The 19641-nt window shown below is 40.1% G+C and overlaps 2 protein-coding genes across 2 annotated transcripts in view; one reads left to right on the forward strand and one right to left on the reverse strand.

The window, feature by feature from the left end:
- c1galt1la (core 1 synthase, glycoprotein-N-acetylgalactosamine 3-beta-galactosyltransferase 1, like a) overlaps positions 1-16639 on the forward strand; it is a gene marked incomplete at both ends in the record, with an annotated part of 29353 nt that extends 12714 nt beyond the window's left edge. Inside the window, 2 exons of the mRNA XM_079741358.1 lie at positions 12486-13150; positions 16322-16639. Of these exons, the coding sequence (XP_079597484.1) occupies positions 12486-13150; positions 16322-16639 (983 nt within the window). The remainder of the gene's footprint in view (positions 1-12485; positions 13151-16321) is intronic.
- Positions 16640-18101: 1462 nt separating this feature from the next.
- On the reverse strand, positions 18102-19107 carry tac3a (tachykinin precursor 3a; the record flags this gene model as incomplete). Its single annotated transcript, XM_079741183.1, has 4 exons — positions 18102-18172; positions 18296-18349; positions 18811-18904; positions 19006-19107. 4 exons carry the CDS (start codon positions 19105-19107, stop codon positions 18102-18104), a joined length of 321 nt encoding a protein of 106 aa, XP_079597309.1.
- Positions 19108-19641: the final 534 nt, after the last annotated feature.

Genomic DNA, 19641 nt, shown 5'->3' on the forward strand with positions numbered 1-19641 from the left:
TGTAAGCCTCTCGCTCTTCCTCTTGCTTTTTCACTCTCTCTGTCTCTCTCTCCCCCTTCTCTCTCTCTCAATCCCTCTCTCCCACCTCTCTCCCACTCTCTTTTACTCTCTCCCTCTCACTCTGTCTCCCTCTCTCCCCCACTCTCTTTTATCCAATATAAAATGTAGCCCAACAGCCAATTGTATAACAGACAAGTTGCCCCACAAAACAACAGTCACACACTGTACCTGGGCAAGCTAAAACAAGCTCAACATTACTGAACATTAAAGCTCAATGTGTCTCCAATTTAAGTCAGAATCCTGATGACATTTGATGGCCAGGACAGTTAGGTTAAAATTGGAGACACATAAGTTGCGTTTACTTGGAGGAGTCCAGGAAACCGGTTGCCTTGAACAAGTCAAGTACATTGAAATAGAATTTTCAAGTAAGGTGTACTTAGCCTCCATAGTACACCTAACTTGAAAATTCTATTTCAGTGTACTTGACTTGTTCAAGGCAACCGGTTTCCTGGATTCCTTCAAGTAAACGCAACTTATCACATTTTACAGTGTACAAGCTCAACATACAAGCTCAACATTACAACATTTAATACTTCATTAGTAAAGGCAGAAGTTTGCCTCTGGATTTCATATCCTCAATTATAATGCGCTTTTCTGGCCTAATGTGAGAAGCACATTTTTTGGCAAAGGACAGTAGGGTGTCAGAAGGAGGATTAAATTTAAGGCTATTAAACAAGTCAGGATCAACAATTTGTAGCTCAGCAATGGGGGCTGTCATCTTAATGGTGCCCCTGTCCACTCCGTTGATTCAGAAGGCCTCCGTCATGGTGCGGACACGGCTGAATGTTTTCAGCACTTTATTGTATCTCCGGATTGCCTCATCTGGCCCTTTGACTAATACGAAAAAAAGCGTGAGAGAGAAAGAGAGAGAGAGAGAGAGAGAGGAAAACATGAAAAAAAATGACACTTATGGCTGATATTGCTCTAAGCCAAATTATAGCTACAAGTTAAACTTAGCACAAAAAGTATGTGTAAAGTAAAAAAAAAAGTAAAACTTTTGGTTGGTACATTATTTCTCTGTGGTAGCAAGGCTTTTTGGCATTAAACAATTATACAGTTTGAAAGACTGTTTATTTCCCTTTCAAATCTTGTTTGGTGTTTGGTTAATTAGATGATTGAAGTTTGAAGAAAGACATATTGGCAATTTATTGATTTAACAAACAGGAGCCTCAGTAGCGTGTAGAAGAACCATACACAGCCACTACAGCCTGGCGCCTCCACCAGCCCGGTCACACACTGCTGTTGGATGGGATCCCATTCTTCAATTATTTATAAAAATCAAGATATTTAATTTAAATTTCTTTCCATTACTAGTTGTACTGTACTCTACTTTTTTCACTGGATATTTTCCATAACATCTTATATTGATATAGTATTTTCATTTCAGTTAGGCTAATCATTTACTGAGTGAGGGTTCAAGTAAAGCCATTATTACCTCTCATATGAGCTCTCCCAGTTGCCCCTGGAGATGACCGGGGCAGATGAGGCTTGTGTCTTGGAGTGTCGCTGTCTGAAGTGTCGCTAATATTTGTGGAGGATGGGGGAAGGTCATCTTTATCTTCCATGTCGGTATCATCATCCTGATCATCGACTGTCAGCTTCAACATTCTGGGATGGTCTTTAAAGTATCAGACAGATGAGACAACAATAATTGTTATTACATACTGTATGCCCTTAAGCAAGGCACTTAATCCTAAATTGCTCTACTGAAAAGTGGCCCTGATGTAATTGAAAATTGGCAAATGTAAGTCGCTTTGGATAAAAGTGTCTGCTAATGCGTAAATGTACTCACTTGAGGTCTTCTTTATCCCCCCCTGGACTTGAGCACGGAGAAAATCACGTTCTTTCTCGAAATCATTGATCATTTTGGCCTGCCACTGGATCTTGGCCTCTAAAAACTCAACCATGGGGACTGATGATCCTTGATAGAATGAAAAAAAAAGTGCAGGTCATGATAATGATGATTTATAATACCTACTGAATCACAGGATAGATGAGAGATAGTTAAAGTCATACAATAAAGAACTTGATTCAGTTGATATCACATAAAGGGGTATGGTTGTGACCTATATTTTAACACTATGAAAAATGATTATTATACAGCTCTCTATAATGTTGCAGGGGGCTCCATTCACTTTGAATGGGCCTTCTCAACGTTTGCTGGTCAGTTATTTCTGTATAATGACTGCAGTCAATAGCAACGTGTTTTTTGCCTCAGATTCACGTCTGCCTATGCTACATGTTTTAGTGTTGGTGAGAATGACCTTAGTAATTTTCCCACTGCTTTTTGCATAACCTGGTTATAGTCTGTTGTACGTTATCTGTTATTTCATGGCTTTGGTTTGTTGTGCGTTATATGTTGAGTGTGTACAGTCTTCTGTGGTCTGTTTTTGTATTGTGTATTTTAATACAGTAATAACACTGTAAAAAAGAAACCAGAGAAACCATTACCTAAGCCAAGACTACCTAAGCCAAGACTGCTGATGCTGCTGGGTGTTGTTGAGCCTCCATTGTCTATAGGACACAACAAATTCACATTCAAATCTACATTTAATTGGACAAGCTCATTTTTAATATAAAAAGTATCAGTAGGCTGTATGGCTCATCACCTGTACAATTTGGATCATTTCCAGGCTGTGTGATGTCTGTCATCTCATCTTGTTTTCGGACATTTGTCTTCTTCTTTGCTTTAGGCTAAATAAAGATCAAGTTAAAAGTTTTAGTTTACAGAAGATTTACATTGAATAACTTTGAACATTAAGTACATTGTGCACAATAGCCTCTGGTTATAGAAACCCATTCCCACAGGAAAAATTGAAAACTCATGTGAAGTCCAAATTATGACATAAAAGAGACATAATTATGGAATGAAGACTTCAAATGTTGACTTATCTCATTGGCTTTACATGACTTTTCCCCCTTTTACCAATGCTTTACTGACGGAAATGAGCTTCCATATAGACCTATCAGATTAATTGATGAACAAAATCTATCTTCGGTAATGGTTGATGACTCCAATGGCACACTAGCCAAACCATTAACTTGAGCTGCGTTTTTTTGCATAGGCTACTACGTTTAATAAGTAGGCTAAGGGATAACGTTCTGCGAGGCGGTCATTATCGTGCAATATCTACCGACAGAGTGATGCAACGCAGCCCGACGCGTAGCGGCCCGCTTATCATAGGGCTACTTGCCAAAGGAGGAGAGGGAACTTCACACAAACATCTTTTTAAAATTATTGTATTGCCGTTTCGTGGCTTCCGCGGATAAAGAAATAGTTTGCAACAGAATTTGAACTTGAAACATTCTTTAGAACGCAGCTGATTGCCTTTCACTTTCCACGAAGTTCCATTGTGATAAGTGAATGATCTGTACGATATTATATATTATATTATTATATATATGCAGACGTGAAGTTTTCTCTCATGTTTTGGCAAGTAGCCGTATGATAAGCGGGATAACGCGTCGGGCTCTGTTGCATCACTCTGTCGGGAGATATTCCACGATAAAGACTAGGCTATCCCTTATTACTTATCCTAGGGGTTGTCATTTTGCTAAAGGCATGGATGTCGTTTAACCAGCTATGCTATACGTTGAAGTGGCTACATTTACTCCGAAGTAGTATGAAGCACTGCGAACCTTATTAAATACATATAGCATGGCTAATGCATTACCACTCCGTTAAATTTGACACTAGTGGCAAAATACATAATGATGCCACTTGAGCATTCTTCACTCAGATTACTTGCTCACACTAGCTATCATGACAGTTAAAATAATCTGGTCCTCGGCTAGTAACACACTGGAGATGTACTGTCGCTGTTTGACTTTTGACACCACCAGACACTTGTAAGGCAGAGGAGATCTTTCTGTATATGGACATTTTTAATTCATGTAATTTATTAAAAACATAACGTTTCAAAATATTTCATGCAAATTCGTTCAATTTAGGTTAGCTAAGAAATGCTTTCCCCTTGGTATGCTAGCACTATCCAGTGAGTATATCTACACCTCAAGGTAGTGGGTTGTCAATTACCAACACTACATTATACGACAAAATTGTTAATGTTACCATTTCCACGAGTTAGATTTACTGGATAGAACTTCACTTACCATTTTCTTTTTCTGTTTTCCGCCACGAAATATCCAACTGCTCACTCTTCATCAAGCGCCAAAAGAAAGGTTAGACTTTCGCGGGTTCTTTTTGGTGATTGGATGGAAACTGCAAGCACCAGAAGGAAGTAGGCGGGTGGTAAATACTGACTGGTACACAGGAATGTCAATCATTATTCTGCGAGAATTCTTTGGCTGTCCCCATTTTTCCATGGTCGAGGGAACTTCGAGTTCAGATCGCCAAGGAGCTGTGTTTTCTCTATCGCTCCAAGACTTTTGAAAATGGTGTCACATTACGAGCTTTTAAGTAGAATACATTTTAGACAATCTCCGAAAGAAAAACATAGGTTTTGCAAGTGGTTAATGAAACAAGGTCTACTTCGAAAATCAATGAATTGTCCCTCTTGCTGTCATCTCATGAAGTTGAGAAAGCCATATGGCACAAAGGAGTCAGCCTGGTGAGTATGCTTGTACTTTTTGTTAGTCTATAGGGGAAAACTGTTATCATTTATTTGTATGCATTATATCAGGGTAATATGGCTAAACTGGAGCAAGTGATGTAGGCTACTGATGGATTTGATATATCATAGACAAGTATGAACATATTCACCATAGGCTTTCCTTGCTTGATAACTTTGTGTAGCTGAATTGGCATGGCATGTTTTGACCACTGCTGTCTACTCAAAAATAACCTCAATATTTAATTGTCAGGATATGCCGAGATTCTTGTCACAAAAGGAAATCAGTCACCAGGTCCATCCGAAATGGTTCTCTGTTTGAAAATTCTCATGTTGGGCTGCACACATGGATGCATTTCATATACAGGTGAGTGGATTTATAACCTTCTAAAAGTTAAAAGCTATGTACATATTGTGCTGTAGGCTTATCCATAAAACGTGATATTTCATAATAATCCCCAAGTCCAAAAATAGTACTGGATTTATGTCTTAGTAGCCTGGTAAAAACCAGCCAGAGGGTGTACAGAGGGTCTGGTCTGGTCTGAGAAAGGATTATGCATCAGCAAAGAAAATGGGCTTAAGATACGGTAATCAATGACAATTTAAGAAATTGACTTCAACAGCCACCTCTAAATTTCAGAATTTTGATTTATCTATTACAGGTTTGCTCAAGGTCTTCGTTTGCGGCAAGTGGACATGCTACAGGAAGGGATAACTGGGAGCTCTGCAACCCTGAGCAAACTTGCTGACAAGATGCGGAGAGTTTGCCAATCTGCGATGAAGAGAATGAGGAGGAGAGGCAAACAAGCTGTTGGAAGAAGAGGAGAACTCGTTATGATCGATGAAAGCAAATTTGGCCATAAAAGAAAGGTATGCTAGTCTGTTTAAAGTTAAGTTAATGTTAAGATACATTGATGGTAACCACAGCTAGGGAGTGTCGAGACAATACATTACATAACCTAAAAACAGTATAGTGTTGTCCTTTGAGAACATCACAATTATGAAAGTTTGATTACTAATTTATTGTCTACTAATCTAAATGACTGCAGAGCCATTTTGTTGGTTTACTATGGTTTGTCCAGAGTTTAGAATCTTTACTTTGAATTTCTGAATTTCAGTATAACAGAGGACGGGCCTGTAACCGAAGTTCATGGGTGTTCGGAATGCTAGGCCTCAAGGATGACAGAAGGAGACCCATTCTTAAGATTGTGCGCCACCGTTCAGCAGGCCATCTCATGCCCCTTATAAAGAAGCATGTTCGACGGGGCAGCTCCATTATTTCTGATGGATGGAGGTCTTATCACCATCTTCAGAATGAAGGTTATAATCATCTGACTGTGAACCATCAGGACTATTTTGTCGACCCCATTACAGGTGCACATACACAGAACCTGGAACGTCTTTGGGGTGTTTGCAAGTCAACTATATGGAGACTAAGAGGGAACCGCACTCAAAATATTTTGAAAGATCACTTAGATGTAATTGAGTGGACCTGCTGGCGGGGAAACCAATACAAAGATGGACCACTAGGAATGCTGTTACATGACATTAAGAAAAAATATCCTGTGAGAAATGCATGAGTCCTGTACTATACTGTTCATAATGCGAGTTGATACAACCATTACATTTTTTTTGGATTGATTCACTCTGGATGTCTTCTTTACATTTTTGGAATTTAAAACTTTGTAGAAGGGAAGGGAACTATTAGCATATTAAAGATTTGTGTGCTATCTCGTATTCATTACATTAATAAAAGAGATATTTGTAGCCTATTTGTGCTAAATTGGCTGTGTGTTTGTTGTGTACTGTGTGCTGTAATGCACTTAATAAGTGTGAATAGGAGGCCACTTTAGATAAGGGAACACATGAGACTTACTTAGTGCCAAATTAATTGTGAATTAAATGTGAAAAGACACAACTTTAGAATAGGGAACCTATTTTGCATTACAAAGACTTCATTATGAGTAATTTGTACACTATTATCCCTTGTGGTTTTGTATCTAATTCCATATGAGTAGACCATCTTTGATAAATATTATTAGGGGTGAATAACTGTTCTTGTGTTACTACCACCGTACAAGCCCCATACTGAACCATGCGTATTTAGATCATAATTCATATGCAACAACTTACTTAATAGCTATAAATAAGGGCTATTTAGGAGCTTATATAGGGTAAATTCTTAATTTAATGTCTATTATGGGTAGAATAAGGTCATGCAGAATAAGGCATTAACGAGTGATTTACAAAGAGTAATAAGTAGCTAGTTCGCTACTTATACACATGTTAGTAAGTAGCAAATTAATGGTGAATATGTGTGTCTTAATATAAAGTGTTACCCATTCACTGAACGGGGCGATCCACTTTAATTCCAGCGCTCACAACACAGAGTCAAAAAAGCGACCCACACGCAGACACTTCTGTTCTGCTCCTTCAGAATAAGAGTCCCTAACAGGAACTGGGTTACATATCGCTGATTCTTGAGAGTCGGGACCAAACACGTTTTCAAAAACATTTTTTTTTTTAGCACACTATATTAATTAGAGTTATATTTTTCTGCAGAGAAAGGTCTTAGCTATTTAACCATGTAAAGGAACAGGTTCTGAATAAAAACACACTTTTAACAAATAAACATGTTTCCCTTCAGAACTGGATTTGTGTCAACTCCATCAGACACACTAAAAAGTATAAAATTTTAATTCTTCCAATCCAACAAGAATCTAAAATTCTGAAGTATGTTGTAATAGTGTTTAATTACTCTGATATGTAATAAAATACAATATATAAACTTAAGTTGTGATTTCACACTATTCTGAAAACCCAGATATCTAAATATTTGCATTTTCAAACTTTTTTTTATTTCAATATTGTAAAAACAAATTCCTTAAATAAATAAGACACAAGAGGCTGTAGATCAGATGGTCTTTTATTACAAAAACAACATAAACTGAAGGAAGAATTTTTTTTCACCAAAAAATGAACAAAAACATACATCTGACACTGTTGACGAAGATCTGATGGTGTTGACGAAAAACTGACGGTGTTGACAAAAAATGTGTGTGCATTGCTGATTATTGAACAAATTTGCTTTTTAAACACTACTACTAAAACTACTCCTTGTTATTAGAGTTTGAACTTACTGTAAAGCAAATTATAATAAACATATTGCACATAGACCGTTTCAACTATCAAAAAAACAATAAGGGAAACCAGGGGCCCTCCTCCCCCTCTGTTTTTATCTACCTCCCCTACACCACTTCCTGCTCTCCTCATCCACCTCTTCTCTTCCTTTCCTACTTTGTCAGTAGTTATTTACTTGGTCTTCATCCTGATTTTCTTTTTTAAAGTGGCGTGTGTGTGTGCAAGTGTGTGTGCGTGTGTGTGTGTGTGGTTGGGTGTGTTGGATGTGTTATTGCCCTGCACTGCCTACTTCATACTGGGTGTGATCTTAAATTGACATTCCTTAACAACAATACTGCAGCACAAAATCTGTAGCTTAGAATCTGGTTCAATTAGCTTACTTAAGATTTCATTTTTGTCTAACCTGCACTTGTGCCTTGAGCAACAGGCGTCGGACATGCTCACGCTCTATGAAGTCCATCACATCAGGGGCTATGCTGTAGATCTCTCGTGTTCTTAATGGGACTGGTGATGCATTTCCCATTAGTTTCACTATGATGTCTTCGACTGGGCAGAAACAGACATCCTTCGTGAGAAGCTTAGGCTGGTACTTTGCTGTTGGACCATGGGGATGCAGAAACTCCACTTTCACATCGTGCTGCTCAGTATTCACAGCAATGGTCTTGGCTAGCCACCAGTGACCATAATATACTACTGCTAGCCAGTCTCCATTATTAAGGCTGCTAACAGTCGTAACTGTCACAGTACCCTCGGGACCTTTCAGAAGCTCCTCATCCAACTCCTCCTCCATCACATCTTCCATTTCCAGATCCTCTTCCATCTCCCCTCCCATCTCTTTTTCCATGTCCTCCAACAACATGGCCAAAGGTCTTTTCTTCGCTGCCCTCCTTGTATCACTCTGCTGTTTCTCTGGGTAGCCATGGAAATAGAAGGTAGCTGGGCAGAAGCACTGGCAAACCAACATCTTGCTGCAAAAGCAGGATAGTTGTCTGTGGTGGATCCTGTTATCATGTGGGATGACCTGATGTATTTGTCTTGTTGAGGGAACCTGTTTGAGAGGATGCATGAGAAGTGTATCGTACCTTTGCATGTCTTCTTCTGCAACGTGGTACAGCTGAACGCTCTTCAGACTGTTTGAGACCTTTTCAAAGAATGTGTGTCCATCTGTCACATCATTTCCTCTCAGGACCAGGTTGTCAGCTGTTCTTTTCACTGTTCCGCCAATGCCGTCTGGTGCGCCCTTACCATGGGAAGTGGGGAAGAAGTTCCATGTTGTTCTTTCAAACCCCAGTGTAGGGGGGATACAAGACAGTAGGAAAAAAATCTTCTTGTTCTTATACTGTTTACTTGGACCATCAGACCAAAAGTGCACGGTGGTAACCTGCGGATATCCCGTTATGATATCTTTTAGGACTGGATCCATGTGTGTCCAGATTGCTGCAGCATCCTGTCTCTTTGACTCTGAAAGTGTGCAAAACCCTGCCTTATCTGTGGCAGATTTTGTCCAAAATGGCAGGCCTGTACTTCAGATTGATACTTGCATCTCCAGGATTCTGAAAAGTCAACATGAACAATTGCTGTACTTTCTTCACAAGTCTCAATTGTGTTTCTGTATGCTTTTGACTGGTTTTGCACTAAACACACATGTGTTGTGGTTTCATTTCTGAGTATTTGCTCATAGAGTTTTGATGAGCTCTGAAAGACTGCCACTGTGTTGGACGAGTTTAGTGTTGATGTGGATTCCATTGACTGTGTCTTCTTGAACTCTCTCCCACTGCTTCCACTGAACATGGATTTTGTCTTGCTCTTGGGTTGTAACTGTACCTTTGTTTAGACATCGTGAGCAGGTGCGAAGAAGGCAGGCCTCACTTGCTGGAGAGCAACAAACTAATTGAAAACTGTCATCCAGTTTGTTTGACTTCACAACACCAGATAATCTAAGGACCTTGAGCATTAAGTATGCATTGTCATGCTTTTGACACAGACATGTCTTTCGATCAAATGCTTTTGGTGCTGTAATATAGAATGGCTTCAGAGTACAGAAAGAAGAATAGCTCAGCTTCACAGTGGGGTTCCTAATGAGGAAATCAGTGTGGAGGTTGATCATGGAGTCTGTCAGGATCATTCTCTGCTGCTTCATCTTATTCCTAGTGATGGTGTCAGTCTTATCAGTGGTCACATGTGCAGAGTTCAGGAAGAAATCCTTAACAGTCTCTGTTATACCCTTTAGGAATGTTGGCTTTTTCTTTGTCTGTTTCTTTCCTCTCATTAACTTGTAGGTTATCCCAAACTGGTGGATTTGGTGAATGAGGCGATACTTTTTTAGAATCTTGCCTGATGACACCCTTAGTGCTGGTTCCTGACGCCTTGGCCCAGGAGTTTGTTTGTTTTTCTTCAGCTCTCTTCTTAGGATGTTGTGGAATAGAAGGGCTTTCTTGATTTTTGGATTCCTAATTTTGCTTCCTGATAGCATCTTCTTTGTTTCTGTGCCTGGGGAGTCAAGTGGTGTTTTAATTGTAGCCTTTCTTCCTCGAGATATTATTTTTCTCAGTTTGTTTCGTTGCTTTGTTGCCTTCTTAAGCCTCTCTTTCAAAGTTTTTATTGCTCTTGAATGCCTTTTTCTCGTTTTACTTCTTTCCTTTTCCTGTCTGAGAGACTGTCTGCTGTGTCTGGCATTGTATTCTTGAATATTCTGATCTTGCAGACTATCTGGATCCATCTTTTCTGTCTGGACCTTTTCTGTGCCTCTCTCCAATACTTTCTCCAATTCCTCTTTGCCCTGTCTCCAATCTCGTCTATTTGTATTACTTTTTTGTCTGTAACTCTCTTCTTCCACCTTTGTCTTTCCTTCTCTTGCATAGCATGTTTGCTCTCTTGGTCACTGTTTAATTTTTCCCTTCTCTTTTGGTGGTACTCTCTATTTCTTCTCCTTTGCTCTTCAACTGACTGATTTCTGTCTAGCCATGCTTTCCTACAATACAAATTGAAATAATGAAAATTTTACTTAAATAAGACTATAGAATCAGATTTCTATTTACTTGACATGATTGATTGATGGATGGATGGATGTAAAATCCTCAAGGTGCGGGATGTAGTTTCATAACCAGATGTTATGAAAATCTACACACTGGCTTCTCATTTCTCTCTCTCTATCTCTATCTCTACATATATATGTAGAGATATACATATATATGTATATGTGCTGGGAAAGTTACTCGTTATACAATAATAAGCAGACCACTGCCTGCCCCTTCTCTACAAGTCAGATGTGTATGGTTAAATAATGTAATGCATGCTATGTATGTACATTTATGTGTAAATGTAACCCTGAAATAACATTTTAACCCTTTACTATATTCACAAACGATATATTAGCACATTAAGAGGTTTTTGGTGGATTTGTCAACTCCGTCAGCTTATAGGTCAACTCCGTCATAAAACCTAAAACCTGACGAGTTGACGTCTGACGTAGTTGACGTAAGGGCATGTATTTTCCCGCCAAAACAGCTAGCTAGTTTTTCCATAGTTGCTAAGTGTCCCAATAACCACACTAAAATGCTTAAATTCAATCCTCTATGGTTTTAAAAAAGTATCTTAACAGAAATATGGTATTGACATGGTCCAGCTGTGACCATAGCAATATTGACATTGATTGTCTAAAATATCAAAAAATGTAAAACGTACCAGAGCATTTGTGGTAGTGTTGCATTCACCACAGACAGGGAGATGAAAAAGGGTGCTCAGGGATAAAGCTGACCATGCTATTTCCTGATTTATTGTGGCTTATGAGAAAATCTGACGGAGTTGACAGAAACTGAGGACACAACTTTGATAGGCATATTTTTATGGAAAATATTGTTTGACTTTCACTTCATGCATTGTTTTTTATATTTATACCCCTTTTTTATTTGATATATATGTTTTCGCAACTGTAGAGCTTTTTTGAAAGTTTTTTGGGATGGTCAACATTTTGACCTCTTGCTGAGGACAAGTGCAATGACATTGACCTTCTAACCACTGACCATACATTTAAACAAATTTTCCCCAAAAAGATAAAAAAGTATATTCTAAAAATCACATAGGTATATACAATTCCTTTAGATTTAACTTTGTAAGTATGTCAATCATGATGAATTTCTTTATTTTTGATATAAATTAGACTTTTCTATGTAGGACATGTTTTGTCCCGACTCTCAAGAATCAGTGATATGCATTCATCAGTGCTTTTAGACGTGTTTCCAATGGTTTTGTTTGTGTGAAAGAACGGGCTGCGTTGAATGAAATTAAAACCAAAAGGGATTGAGCCTTCTTTTTATGTCCATGATTGAACCCTGTTGATAAGCAACCCTTCCGGGTTTTGTCCGTTGGCTTGTGTCGATACGTCAAGTGTCAATACGTCATCTGTAAGCGCAGGACCCCGAGTCGATCTGGCAGCCGAGTTGATCTGGTACCCACACCGGGTACCCGCAATGTGGGCGTGCTGAGCAATCACAGCAGACTGGGCTAGTCAGGAGGGGGGCCTTAAAGTGACATGATACAAAACAGTGAGAATAGTAAGGGGTATTTCTAACATACAGGCATGTAACCCTATTCTAGTAGAACCCCCAAATGCAACTATTAACCCAAAAAAAAGCATGATATGGGATCTTTAATTTGTTGTTGACTTCCACACTTACAGTATTCTTTACCCTGGTTATGGCTGTGTTCCACCAGGCGAGGACCACCTTGTAGCTGATATGCTCTTCCAAAAGGTGCGTGTCCTCTGCTGGGTGATGACAGGACCTTACAACCTGCGCTCCAGGACCCGCCACGTGAAGGAGACCTGGGCGCGCCACTGCAACACGGTGGTGTTCATGAGCTCCACTGCTGACTCCCGCTTCCCCACAGTTGGCCTGGGTACCAAGGAGGGCCGCGACCAGTTATACCGGAAGACCATCCGCGCCTTCCACTATGTCCATGAGCACCACTCCCATCAGGCCGACTGGTTCCTCAAGGCGGACGATGACACGTTTGTGGTGGTGGACAACCTGCGCTGGGTCCTGGCCAATCACACGCCAGAGGAGCCCGTCTACTTCGGCAAGCGCTTCAGGCCCTACGCCAAGCAGGGCTACATGAGCGGCGGGGCGGGGTACGTGCTGAGCAAAGAGGCCCTCAGGAGGTTTGTGGAGGGCTTCCGGACCAGCGTGTGCACACACACCACCCCGGTGGAGGATTTGGCCCTGGGCCAGTGTCTGGAAAAGATGGGCGTGTTGGCCGGAGACTCCAGGGACACGCTGCATCGGGAGACCTTCCACCCGTTTGTCCCTGAGCACCACCTGACGGGCAAGTTCTCCAAGAGCTTCTGGTACTGGAACTACTGCTACTACCCCATCATGGAGGTACGCTGCAACAGGCTTTCTGATTATTTTTTTGTGCGTCTCAATCGGCTAATCACATAAAATGCATTAATTCATTATATTTCACCCTGCTTGCTTTGTCTTCCAGGTATTTTGATGAATTATTAGGTGATTTACTAACTAATTGGCTTCTAGAGCTGGATAACTATTTCAGAAAGGCCCTCTGCCTTCCTGAGCCATTTATTTCAGTTACAGGGTTTCCGAGGGGTTGTTAAAGGTATTAAAAGGTAGTAAATGAAATTAGCCCAAATTAAGGCCATTAAAAAATATTAAAAAGTAATAAACGTCATCTGACGAGGTGTTAAATTTCCAACAAGGCCTATGAATTTTTCAATTGGTGTAATTTACGTGCAGGCCTATCTCCTAAAATTACTAAAACTTGCGTGGATTTATTTTTATGTTGCGAGTAGGACCTGAGCGATAACCTTGATGACACAAGGTGCGTGCGCTAAATTAAACTGGATAGACCCGGCTGTCTTAGTTATTCCCACTTCGCGAGTTCGCTTCTGTTAGTTCAAAGTCATTTGAAGGACAATAATGGGGAAATGCATATTTTCGGACCTCTGGCTGGAGGAATCGATCTTTAAAGAATAATCGCAAAAAGAACATTTGTTTGACCGGTTGCCATGGTTATCTCCGTGTGGTTAATTTGCAGTTGCGGTGTTAATAAGCGATGTTGTCAGCTTACTGTTACATTAAACTGTAATCAGAAAACGCGGTTATATGCTATAGACCCTATAGTGTCTGTGGTATAAAGGCTGGGACGAATTTCGAATTATAAATATGTACAATCCATAACGTTAGCTCTCTGTCTCATAGCTCAGCTGACTAAAATACCTCCCGTTGCCAAGTTGTAGGTAAGGTCCGTCCTATTTATGTGAAAAGCTGTATATTTGGATTGTAAAACGCATGAAAATATAAATGAATGATCTTAATTCCTTTTCTTTGGCAAGTGACCATGGTATAACTGGGATAATGCCCTTCGAGGTGTCAAAAACATGTTTGATCGATTGTAATTAAAGGGGATTACTTTTTGAGGGAGATTAACTCAAACAGTATACATTTAATAAGCTTGCAATACGAATAAGGAAAAGCATAATTAGTAAAGTATTTGAATTGTTTTATTATGTTGGTAAGCAAGAAGTAGAATAAATTGGATAATCAGTCTTATTAAAACGGTTTGTGCGACCAACCGCACAACAAGACATTATTGCGGCTCTTGTCGCTCTCGTCTCTTTCTGCTTATGACATGCTCGTAGAGCGGGGAGTGACGTAGACTGATAATCCCTCTATAGAAAGTACACTGGTGCGAATTTGCGCTACGGTATGGATTTTGACATTACCGTGAGACCGGTGTGACCGGTAGACAGCCGCGTTTACATGGACACTTCTGATCCGATTAGAAGTGGAAGAACAGCTCAATCTGAATAAAAAATGATCACATATACGGCTCAATCGGAATACAATTCTCTGATCGGAATATAATTCCATGCGGAATAGAAGAGGTGGTGTAGTCCGCTATAATCGACATGTATACACTTACTCCGATTGGTTTCGGGTGGGTGCGGCTACTTTTTAAATTGGAGAGATGGCATCAGCAGCTGCTGTATTTCGCAATTGGTCAGTCGATACTTTTATGCATACCGAACTTGACCACTGTCAAGGAAAGTGGATTTTTTTGCCTGATTCACGTCTTTCTTCTCACTCCGTTAGTAGTCCGGTAATTTATCAACCCTAGCGCGTCCGACGTCAACGTCTTTGGTGGACTTTTTCTCTGCTGTTTTGGCAAAGTGCCGTGTAATAATATATAGAACGTCGCCGGTCATTATCAAAAATAATACCCTTCAGGGCGAAGCAAGACACCTTCGCTTCGCATCGCGGTCCGGTTTACCCTGTCTGGGCTTATTTACCCGATATGACCGGCGTTCTGTACTATAACATTATCCCTTACATATATCATGTAAACCCAGACCAACATAACGGTTGTGCGTGAGAGTTATATGAACGTAAGCTTACCACTTTTGTAAATGCCATAGGCCTATATACAGTACATTCGGATTATATGATAGGAATAGATCTATTATTATTATTAGAGAGGATAATAACTAAAACAGACCAGACACTTAACAGTGTCTCAGTAGAGTGCAATGCTTCTAAACTTTTAATCAAACGTGCAGACTAAATTCAACTTCGAAGTAAAGTTCATTCATGATGCGTGCTTCTTAAATGTTATGCATGACAAGGCGGCAAATGACTAAAAGGCTCATTTGCTTAGAACGTTAATAAAAAAACTTGCTGATTTGTGATTAGTTGAAAGGAGTAGATGCGGCTGACCACCCTTCCTTCGTTTAACATGGTATGGATGATTTACCTCGCAACAGTGAAACAGAATTATGATGGTTATTTTTTATTCTCAAAGGCGGCAAAAGTGAGTTTTGGCCTTCTTTGTCTCCCTTCAGTGGGCAGCCCCGGACGTAACGTACGTCAGCCTGTACCTCCTGCCTACAACATTTTTGTGTAATTATTCAGTAGTAAACACACATTGCACCTAGATAATTTTCAATTTCTCTTTTTTTTTAATAACAATTTCATCATTTTTTTGGGGGGGGGAATCACGAAGAGGTGTTGCCTCCGTTGCCTCCTCTAAGGAACCGCCCCTGGTTTTCAAGCATAATCAAAAATATATACTGCTGTACTATTTTTCCTTCATGTTAATGTAGAATGCCAATTTTGCAATCAGAGACACATCACAGGGGGAAATCAATCATTTTAATGAATATGTTATTATCTGTTACCTTTTGTACAGCCCCAGCATGGCCTTCAGAAAGAATGAGTGAATGGAAATATCAATTAGATTGACGACTAAGTGGTAAATTGCCGTTGAGGCAATTTCTTTACAACAAAAGAAAATGTTGGCAATTTGTAAGTGTTTATGCAGCTAATCAGCTGTGATTTGCACCTGAATGAGGCAGGACTATTATGGCCCTTGTCAGCGAGTGACCATCAGTGTGTTATGGCAGTAAGTGTGGTGTAAACAAACCACTTTTGGAGACTAAATACATAATAAATCTCAAGAAAATTTTCTTTTAGGTTCATCTTCCAAAGTGTGTGTGGGTGTGGGTTTGGGTGTGGTTGTTTGTGTGTGTGTCACAGGGGCCGCGGTGCTGCTCGGACCTGGCTATATCGTTCCACTATGTGGATGCAGAGCTGATGTACACCCTGGAGTTCTACACCTACCACCTGCGAGCCTATGGCTACAGACCCCGCTACCAGCCCCCTGGGCCCCGGGGCCTGGTCCGTGGAGCATCTCCCCCAACAGGGACCCCGGTCCGACTGAATGGCACAGAGAAGGATCAGGGAAAGAAGAACAACAGGTCAATGAGCCACGCGACTTCAGACTTCACCGGTGACGGGAGCCCTGGCAAAATTGAGGCAATCTCAGACCAAGTGGGGACGGTTCAGAATCACTGAGTTAGCGCTGCTGGTGCACAATGCACAAGCCGAAAGACGCACTTCAGAATCACTTCTCTCCTGGCGACGCAGTGCGGATGAAGACACACCAGGAACTTTGATCGACTGCAAATGGACATTGAAGTACCTTTGACCGAAATTGATTTAGCTAAATGCAATTGTGATATTCCATGCAATGAGGTGTGAATCAACAGTTTGGGGTCTATAGTGAACAAGACTATCAGTCAACAAAACTTTTTTTGTTTCCCCACAGCCGCTGACAGTTTTCATGAAGACAGGGTTTGAGGGGTCAAAATGAATCTGGACACCAGCTGATGTCCTGGATATATCAGGATAGAGAAATTCCTGTGTGTCTGTGTCTCTGTGTGTGTGTGTGTGTGTGTGTGTGTGTCAACTATCTATCCTAAACAAAAAATATGTTAGCCCCTCTCTTGATGGACATCAATTTTAACATTCATGTAAACATTTCTCTTGATGCCTTTTGGATATACTATGGATATACAGTTTTTATAACTGTCAGAAACCTTTTACCCACACCCAATTTATTTTTTTACTGCATATTTTTGTGTTTGATGCTTAAGTACAAAAGGTTTTAGGTAGAATTATTACCAGGTCATAACACCTTATCTGTTGAAAACATTGCGAACAATTTCACAGGTAGGATTTAGCTTGTGTTCCATAATGTGAGTCTCTGATGAAGAAAGCAAGCTCATCAATGAATATCGAGTTATATCTATTTAACATATGGCCAAATTGGGGTAGAAGAAAATGTGACGCGTTAATAACCCTACACGACTTCCATCTGACCCGAGCTACGTAACATTGTATTGTAACATTATTACAAAAAAGGTCGTTACCTTCGTTGTAATAATGTTTTGGGGTATATATATCATGAATTGCTCTTAAATCCTTCCAAGATATTTTTGTAGATAAATGCTTTGTCAGCAATTTCAGTAGTGTTAGTAAAGTGAGTCAACACGATTGCATCATCAATAATCAAACAAAATATCATATTCCATTATTTACAAAACGGTTTATTTTAATTGCATGGAATAAGGTAAATAAATTAATTCGATTCATGTTTCAATTCTAAACAGCGCTTGTTGTTCAGATCATTTATATAGGCTACAAACATGTAACACAACAGCAGCCATAAACAATCCGGAGGGTTGTGTTGTAAAATATCCCGTGCCATGTTTAGAGATATTTGCATTTCGTATGCTCGGTAATGAGGTGTCATCTTAGCCAGATGAGATGTACTCTGAAAGGCAGGATCAAAATCCACGCCGAAACCTGGAAACAATGACCACCAATTAAACATATTTTGATTATAATTTAGGCCTTTGGAACAGATGATAAAATTCTAGTTCAAGACGAGCAGACATCATCTCTGTAACGTTAGCCTAGATGAAGTAAGACATTTAATAATACGGTATGTATTCTTTAATGACAACACATATGCCTACCGGAGTCTACACTTATTCAGGAAGCCTCCCCTTCTCTCCGGGTCCGTTTTCCTCCAGGGACCATCATCTGCGGGAGCGATAAATACATCTTCACATAGAAGAACAGTTTGAACAGGACACAGAGGTCATGCTTTATCTGTAACACCTGACCAGAAAAAACATTATGAATGAAAAAAAACACCAAGCTCACCTGTCTCTGAGTTTCTCCGTCCCATAAGACCAACGAAGATGTCGTGCATCTCCCCTGTCAGAAATATTTGCAATATCATATCAATTCAGTGGCTTCGACCAGAAAAACGAATGTATTGCAAAAAATGTAATTCTTACTTTTATTTGCCGATGGTAATTCCTTTGCAGCTGTAAAGATTGATCCAAAAGAAAAATCCGTTGATATAGTTAAATAATTGATATATGTGTACACAATTATATACTACATCTATATTTAAATGTATTTGATGATATATATATGTATATACACACACACACACACACACACACACACACACACACACACACACACACACACACACACACACACACACACACACACACACACACACACACACACACATTTAACCGGACTACGTTGATTGGTAAGGCAATAAAAACCACCCAACTACATCTCAGTAGGCTTTTGTCATATTAATTTAAATGAATGTACTTTTTTTTTATTCTAAAATGTGTAGACAAAAGCTCCAGACTCACCCTCTGTGTTTCTCCTGCCCATCAGTCCCACAAAACTGTCATAATCCAAATCACTGAACCTCCTCACAATGTTCCGCCTGTTCACTAAACTGGGCTATTGAAAGGACGACAAGAAAACGAGATACATTTTCACATTTTGTTGATGATGACACATTGACAGAGCTACAGTTGTAATCTGCGAGCCTTGACACCTACGTCTGAGAGGGGTCTACGCGATCCAGGCTCCTCACATCTGGATTGGGTGGATCGGAGTTTCATAACAAGAAACAGAGTGACCAGCACCAAACTTATTCGCATCTTCTTTGCTCTGCCTGTACAGAAACATTAGCTCAATTTACCTTCAATTAAAGTTAAACACTTGCCAAGATGAATATAAGTCACTGTTTCTTATCAATATCTAATGCGTTGAACCTGTTGCCTTTTGCGCGCATTGCGCTCCATGCGTAATAACGCATGGCACGTTCAACCGATTTCGTTAAAATATGAAAAACATCTCATTCAGTTTTTATTTTAATTGTATATTTATCCAGATGAGCATGACAATACGTCCACCCTTAGTTCAAAATCCAACTCCAGCTCTACAAAACCATCAATGCCTACCTGCGTTCTGTTGAGCTGACAACTGGGTGGCAAAGGGTCCTGGCGTGGAGTTGTGAGTAGTAGATCCTGCAGTGAGATCAGGAGAGGACTGAGGGAGAGGTCCACCCTTTGGTTTATAAAATGATAACCGGCTACCTGCGTAACGCCAATCAGCGATGCGTAGGTGGGGGTAATGGTTCTCACCACGCGCTGGCTCCATGCGCATTTGATCCACTCGCTTGGAAGATCGTG

This window comes from Pollachius pollachius (genome assembly GCF_949987615.1).
Source record: "Pollachius pollachius genome assembly, chromosome: 8".
In the NCBI taxonomy this organism is placed as follows: Eukaryota; Metazoa; Chordata; class Actinopteri; order Gadiformes; family Gadidae; genus Pollachius; species Pollachius pollachius.